Below are 7,061 nucleotides of genomic sequence, written 5' to 3' on the forward strand. Positions count from 1 at the left end.
TGCAGCGCTCTCCCAAGGCATTTAATTTCCATCTTTGACTTGTCCCGTAAACAATTCCATTTTGGCATGATCATCTATTTCACTCAAACATTCATTTTCATATAGGCTCATATATATATTTATACATATATATATATATATATATTAATGAATTTAATTTGCTTAATTTCACAAGGAAAAGGTCCAAGGCACTACCATTCCCCAACATTTTCTAAAAGTGGAGCCTTGTTTTACCCATATATATTTATATATAAATTTGCAAGTTAGTAGAATATCTTAATAAGACAATAAAACATTCCATCTGAGAAAAATAAAAAATGTGACCAAGACAATACATGATGGTAGATGAAAAGTATGTACATATTCTCATCAAAAGTCTATGGTCTTAGACTGATCAGCATCATATGGTTGCGGCTGCATTCATACTCTCATTCAAGGTAGCGAGATATATATACATACATACATATATACATCATTCATCATCTTGCTTGTGAAGAGCTCCTCAATTATCTTTCGCATATGAACGAAGAAATGAAAAGTTATCAGAAAATTGGAGTGAGGAACTACCAGAAATCTGATCACCCACGCCTGCGCTGGACACCTCAACTCCATGAACTGTTTGTTGAAGCTGTTGAAAGTCTTGGTGGAAAACACAGTAAGTCTAATAATTGGTTGCTGCAGTTAGCATATATATGTATGTATGAGAATTAGGTCACTATAACTAGTTATATACAAACCAAAACGAAGCTGTGTCTTGAAATCATAGTCGTAAAGAAATAGATGTCTTGATTTTTGCAGAAGCAACACCCAAGCGCATTCTGCAGACTATGAGTGTGAAGGGACTGAAAATTTCTCATGTCAAAAGCCATCTGCAGGTATTTATATTCAATATATGTTCTTCATATATAAAATCGAAGCAGTACAAAACACTAATTAAGCATCCTTGTTAACTAAACAGATCCAATAAACCAACAGAGAAATGGTTAGGATCGATGCCGAATTACGAAACAGAATCAGATAAGAATACTTTTGAGTTTTGACCTAATTTAGTGTAAGTTAGGGTGTGCATATTATTAGCATATATTCAATTTCATCCGTTAATCTTTTATTTTTCATTCTTTAATCATAGCCTTTGATTTCCTTTCTGGTTTTCTTTTTGTTTATACTTTAGAACTTTGTCTTGTTTCGCCACGAAACAGATAGACATCAATATGATCTAAGAGAGATGAGATATGATCAGATCAAATTGGCTTATAAGGCCGTTGCCATTATTGAAAAGTAACATGTGTACATTATTTTAAAAGAGTAGCTGGTGCTAATTCATTCTAATTATGCATCAGCTTTTGCTAATTAATTAAAGCAGTCCTTTATGAAACAAAAGCCGCAAAAACAGCTTTATGGGACTTTTGGGATAGTTCCACTTATGTTATAGTAAATTTGTTTCCTAAACTGGTGGCTTACCCCCTAACCTGATCCTCATCAAATTTACCTAATCTTAATTAAGCACGACGGAAAATGCAGCCTATCTACTTGCTAACCTAATCCTCTCTTAATTATTAACCTAATAACAAAGCTGGCTGCCCTTTAAGTTTACACATCTATACATAATTTAGGGTTTTGAAGACTTAAAAGTATGATCGAACGGCTCATAGTGGTTTTAAAACGTATTTCTCTTCATTTCATCACTCTAATTTTTACCATGTAAATGATAATTATACAGTCCCGATCTCTTGGACTACAGGGGTCTAAGAGATTTATAGTCACTCACTGTTGGATGTAAATTCAACGGTTCACTCACTCTTAAGAAACTTTTTTGAACCATTTGGATTAATATCCAACGGTGATTGACCATAATATCTTGGACTCCTGGGGTCCAAGAGATCGGATTTCGATAATTATAAACTGCAAATAGTACATATACTGTACATACCAAAAACATGATGTATTTAATACGTAGTCAGTCAGTCCTTCTGTGGTTTGAGTACTGAAGTAGATTTCTGGATTGAATGTTAGATGTACAGGGGCGTGAATGATAATGCACATTCTCAAGATCATAGCAGTAATGTCTTCATTTTCTCACCTCAAACTCAAACTCAAAGGTAAGGCAGTAATGTCTTCTCCATATATATATATGATCTCTCTTCTTTATTTATTTATTTGGTCTTTTAAATGATCTCTCTGTTCGCAAGAAAGAAATCAGAAGATTAGAAGCATAACAAAGCACCATGCATTCTCTAGCTTTAATTTTTCAAGTTAATCAATGAAAACGTTTCTGTTTTGTTTTTCCTCTCTCTCTCTCTCTCTCTCTCTCTCTCTCTCGACCTCTCTCGACCTCTGCAGGCCATCAGAAAATTATTATTTAAGATATGAGCCGCATGTAATGTTTTCTGAAACGGATGAGGAAACAAAAGGACGTATATTAACACGAGAGGAAGCTGCAGGCAAGCAACAAAATCAGGTACTTCAAGCACAGAAGTATCATTTGCACCAAACCAGTTTTGAGAAGGTGATCTGTCGTGGTCTGGAACTGATATGTCGTAATAATTAAACTTTTTCTTTTTTTGGGGGGGGAGACAAGGTTGTGTTACAAAATTCACCTGTTGCATTCACAACTTTAAGTTCCCCCGTTATACATGTATTGCTTACAGATCAAGTAATTAATAACTCACATTTTCTTTACAGAATGCTCATACCCCAGAACTCAGCAGATTGTCTATGGATGAAGAAACTTGTCAACTATATGGATTTTCTGAGCTCTCATTATCGTTTAATCCGACTGTTACTACCATGGCGCACTTCCGAAAAGAAAGCAAGTTGTGGCCTTCTTCTGATGAACACATTACTTCTCAGTCCAGCTCAACTGGAAATTTCAGTAACATTCAGGATTTCCAAGAGGTTGGAAGCAATGATATAAACTTGGACTTAACCATTTGAACATTGTTTCTTCCACTGTAGGATTTGAATTATAAGTATAAATCCTTGTTTTCATTATTAAAAATTGGTCCACTGTACAAAAACTTAATTAATATCAATCAAATACGAACATTATAGATGTTCAATTTTGGTCTCAATCTTGCACATTATGATAAAATGACTTTGACCAAATGCTTCAAGGACAAATGTATATCATGTTTCTTGAACTTCATTGTTCTGTTGCTATTGGTTTTTATTTATTTATTTACAGGGATACACAATTGTTATACAATATTTCGTGGGAGCAAGTGTTTCCCTACTTATAAAACTATACATATTTTCTAAGCTGAAACAGGAACTATATACATATATGGCTCCAGAAATAACACCGCCACTTCTTTACCAGCACATTACATGAAGGCTCCGCTGTACATGACTGGTAAGGCGGTGGGAAGAACACAAGTGCTTGCCGCTTCCCGGCTCAAAACGCTGAGATAAAAAAATAAAAAAAAATAAAAAATAACAATTTCAGTTCCATCCCAAGCACAGAAGTAAGATCAACAAAGAAATTGATTTGACTCAGGATCAAGAACCCAGTTAATATTACTATGGTTCAGCTGTGTTCTAAAATCACAAGAAACGGTTCCTGAACATCTACTATATCTTTAGATTCGCACTGCATCAGAAACCATGTCGTGTGCTCAGCATATTGATCTATTCTGTATACCATTTACATGCTAAGAGGAGGCGGGGGTGTACAAGAACAGTTGAGGACATATCGTACATCCAGATAACCACAGATAGGTGTAGATCTTCAGTCACTTCTTAAGCCACTGTCACCCATCAATAGAATCTTTCACTGACTCTTTGCTAATGTCTTCTTCAATCCCTTGAAAATCTTGCCAAACCACATCACATTCATGACCGCTAGGATTGGTGGCACTCCGAAAGCTAAAAATTTCCCAATGATGTGCATTTGCTTAACCTGTTAAGCAAGCACATGTAGGCTGAATATACTTGTTTCTTGCTGTGTCTCACAAGCTAATAAAATAATCAATTTGAAAATTAAGACATAGATATTATAGGTCAGGCTGGTCAGCAGACCAGCTCCACAGCACCTCAGAATTTAATCAAATTAAGTTCTTGCTGGTGTGGAAGTTACCTGTTGATAGTGCAAGTACAGATGGTAGAACAGATACATGAACAGGAGTATTCTGGCAACCTGCACAGAATAATAAAAAGCATGTATAATATCAATGGTAGAAGAAAAGTTGAATCTAGAAAGATTTTGTCAAACGACTCTTCCCTTAGTAAAGTAGCGCAGAAAATAAAATTAGAGAAAAGGAAAAGATTTAAATTTGTGCAAAAATTGGGAATAGATTTGACTCACCAACCAAGCAATGAAAATTACAACCCCATTAATCAAATATGTTCTAGACCCCTTCATTCCAGTCGTGTCAAGATACCTTCACAAGACCACTATTCATCAACAATAATGGACAGAATCATAGATTTTAGAAAGGCATTTTAGTAAGAGATGAATACCATCTCAAGTTGATACCAGGGGTGGTTGTCTCAGAGATAAGAACCATGTAGGTATAAAGCTGTCCCTCCCCAGTCAACATAGCATATGCTACTGACGCTACAGAAAGAAGATGATGAACCACCTAAAAGATTAACATGATCACAGTTAATTTGACCAATATCAAGGTTATTCACTTCATATACTACAACTTCCACCTAGGCTTGTGCAACACGGATAACAAAATTCAGCCCAATAACAAACAATTCAAAACAGAATGCACTTACATACTCCAGTCCACCAAGAGCAGGGTAAAACCAAAAGATCATCCCAAGGTCAGTTAGAAAGTACCCAACTGAGACCTGCCAAAATGACACCAGAAAAAGGTACCATATCATCTGTTAGCATTATCCATCACTCCTATTATTGGCTTCTCTAATGTCTACATTACTACTCACATGATTGGCTTCAATTTCTATCATGACTTGAAGATGAGAATGCATTTACTTACTGATTTGCTAGTCATATCTATTTAGTTGAATATTACTTGGAAATTTACACATGCAAGAAGATCCCATATTTAAAGCATAATCAAGCTTAAACATGAAATATACAAAACCTAGTATAATATTCAAGCTTCAACATGCAAATGTCCAGAAGTCAATAACACCTTAAAACAGAGCAGATACAAGAATTTCAAATAAGTCTGAAACAAAGGGAATGGGAAACATCATTACCCCCAAGGCAAATGTAGACAGCGGGGAGCTCTGCAACGTAACAAAAGCGTTGAGCTGTTGGTCAGAATAAAGATCTGACCAAAACACCAAGTACAATGACATAGCTGTGATAAAAAGGGCATGGACAGTTGAGATTGCCCTGTATAAACAGGTTAACAGAACACAAAACATATGGGTTTGAGTGAATGAACAAAACGGAACAAGAAAGAACAAGTAATTTAGAAGAGGCCGAAAAATCACCGATTATTCCACTCAATGCGTTGCATCTTTGAAAGGTTGGAATAGCTCTTAAAGTAAGCAGCACTTAGCAAGTGGTTGAGATCATAAACCTGAAAAAAAAAAAAAAAAAAAAAAAAAAAAAAAGGAATTGAAGAGAAAGATAGTATCTTTATACAATATATGCTTCAAAGGTATTTATTAGTAAAAGGGTAAGAAAGACAGAGAGAGAGAGAGAGAGAGAGCCACGCCATACCAATTTGGAGGCGAACATACCCACGAGCATAGATATGTATGGGACAAAAGGGTGCGGGAGTAGGAATTGCTTAAGCAACATGTCGTAGGATTCGTAGGATTGGATTGCCATTCAGAAACACCAAAATCACAGCAACCCAAAAGCTCTAACGCTCTGAAATTTATATGGAGCACGAATTCCGAGCATCAATCAGCAAAAACGTCACCTTTACTATAAAAAGTCGATGAAAAATTGATAATTTCTGAGAGAGAATTGAAAAGGGTCGACGAGTTTTGGAGAGAACGGTGTGTAGGAGAAAGTTGAAGGTGAAAATGGAGAGAGATAGGGAGAGAGGGAGGGTGGTTTTAGACGTTTTGGTTTGTTCGAGGCTTTGGAGCAGAGCCAGAAAGAAGGGCGACCGAAAATGCGAGAAACCAGTGGCAAGTAAAAGACGAGACGACCCAATTAGGCTTCGGGCCCAAGCAAGCTGATGAATCGTTGCGCAAGGCAACGCAACTTATCATGCGAAACTTCCAGAACCCAAAGAAAAGAACAATGAACAATAAATATTCGACGTTTTTCTTTTCGTTTTTTATTGAAAGTTTTTCTTTTCATCCAACCAAAAAGGAAAAAAAAAAAAAAAAAAAGTTTTTCTGGGGGAAATTGATGGGCCCTTCATTGCAGCTGATGAGTCTATTCTAAAATGGCCCACCACACTTTGCTCACGTGGATCCATCCTTATTATTTGTCCACGTGGACAATATAATAAGTTTGCTTCCATCATTAGTTTACATTAATGAATAATTATCAGCTATTGATTAATGTGAGATTGTTATGAAATAACTGGAATATGTGCAAATATTGAGCTGCATGTAAAGTAGATGAGACATAACATTTAACGAGGTTCGGCCATGCCTTCGTCCTCGTAGAGCAGCAGCAGTAACTTTTTCACTATGTAAAATAATAGGGCTACAACTTTAGTGTTTACAATATATATGGCTCACTGATATTTCTCTCTTGAAGAATTTCTCTATGCTCTCTTTTCTCTCCACTCACTCACCCTATTTCTTCCTTCTCTCCTTTCTCTCTGAGCTCTCTCTCTTCCTTACATGATGGTGGTGTGTAGTGCAAAGGAAGGGGGGAAGCCTTATTTATAGGCAAAATTTTGTGGCTGCTTATTCATTTTTCTTTGGCTTCACGTGGGTGTTGGCAAGCATCATCATTACCATTTTGGGCTCCACATTCTTGACTTTACAACACTCCCCATTGGAGACCACAAATGATATGTCGGTTGCATCATTAAAGACTTGCTTGGAGAGAAACCCAGCAAGGTAGAAAACTTATGGATGGAAGAAGATTACAGTAATCAGTGTAGCATACTTCTAAATGCTTCCCCTGATGTCTTCATGACTATCTTTTGGAGCGAGAATCTTTCAAA

The 7,061-nt window shown here is 36.3% G+C and overlaps 2 protein-coding genes across 5 annotated transcripts; one reads left to right on the forward strand and one right to left on the reverse strand.

Annotated features, from left to right (window-relative positions):
• The first annotated feature begins 363 nt into the window (after window positions 1-363).
• On the forward strand, window positions 364-3,071 carry LOC117622645 (putative Myb family transcription factor At1g14600). 3 transcript variants are annotated; one of them, XM_034353392.1, is made up of 5 exons: window positions 364-655; window positions 799-875; window positions 2,014-2,099; window positions 2,341-2,458; window positions 2,683-3,071. In XM_034353392.1, the coding sequence occupies exons 1-5, from the start codon at window positions 520-522 to the stop codon at window positions 2,932-2,934; spliced, it is 669 nt and encodes a 222-aa protein (XP_034209283.1). In that variant the 5' UTR covers window positions 364-519; the 3' UTR covers window positions 2,935-3,071. The 3 variants fall into 3 exon arrangements, 2 of the variants coding, with proteins under 2 accessions (XP_034209283.1, XP_034209282.1); XM_034353391.1 differs by having other exon boundaries at window positions 369-655; window positions 2,341-2,506; XR_004585012.1 differs by having other exon boundaries at window positions 618-655; window positions 959-2,099; window positions 2,341-2,506; window positions 2,683-2,796.
• A 55-nt stretch (window positions 3,072-3,126) lies between these two features.
• LOC117620742 (TLC domain-containing protein 4-like) lies at window positions 3,127-6,204 on the reverse strand. 2 transcript variants are annotated; one of them, XM_034350927.1, is made up of 8 exons: window positions 5,645-6,204; window positions 5,413-5,501; window positions 5,173-5,311; window positions 4,723-4,797; window positions 4,459-4,580; window positions 4,304-4,379; window positions 4,076-4,135; window positions 3,127-3,954 (listed from the first exon to the last, which is right to left on the reverse strand). In XM_034350927.1, the coding sequence occupies exons 1-8, from the start codon at window positions 5,753-5,755 to the stop codon at window positions 3,865-3,867; spliced, it is 762 nt and encodes a 253-aa protein (XP_034206818.1). In that variant the 5' UTR covers window positions 5,756-6,204; the 3' UTR covers window positions 3,127-3,864. The 2 variants fall into 2 exon arrangements, with proteins under 2 accessions (XP_034206818.1, XP_034206816.1); XM_034350925.1 differs by having other exon boundaries at window positions 3,127-3,898; window positions 5,645-6,198.
• Between the last annotated feature and the right edge of the window lie 857 nt (window positions 6,205-7,061).

This window comes from Prunus dulcis, chromosome 3 (genome assembly GCF_902201215.1).
Source record: "Prunus dulcis chromosome 3, ALMONDv2, whole genome shotgun sequence".
Taxonomy (NCBI): domain Eukaryota; kingdom Viridiplantae; phylum Streptophyta; class Magnoliopsida; order Rosales; family Rosaceae; genus Prunus; species Prunus dulcis.

Excerpts from the sequence above, each read along its gene's own strand:
- LOC117622645 (XM_034353391.1), top strand. The coding sequence starts at position 520 with ATGAACGAAGAAATGAAAAGTTATCAGAAAATTGGAGTGAGGAACTAC. Across the intron at positions 656-798 it reads AAGTCTTGGTGGAAAACACA|AAGCAACACCCAAGCGCATT; the intron begins GTAAGTCTAATA and ends TGATTTTTGCAG. Across the intron at positions 876-2,013 it reads ATGTCAAAAGCCATCTGCAG|ATGTACAGGGGCGTGAATGA; the intron begins GTATTTATATTC and ends ATTGAATGTTAG.
- LOC117620742 (XM_034350925.1), bottom strand. The coding sequence starts at position 5,755 with ATGGCAATCCAATCCTACGAATCCTACGACATGTTGCTTAAGCAATTC. Across the intron at positions 4,380-4,458 it reads CCTGGTATCAACTTGAGATG|GTATCTTGACACGACTGGAA; the intron begins GTATTCATCTCT and ends GGTCTTGTGAAG. Across the intron at positions 3,899-4,075 it reads TGTACTTGCACTATCAACAG|GTTAAGCAAATGCACATCAT; the intron begins GTAACTTCCACA and ends CTTGCTTAACAG.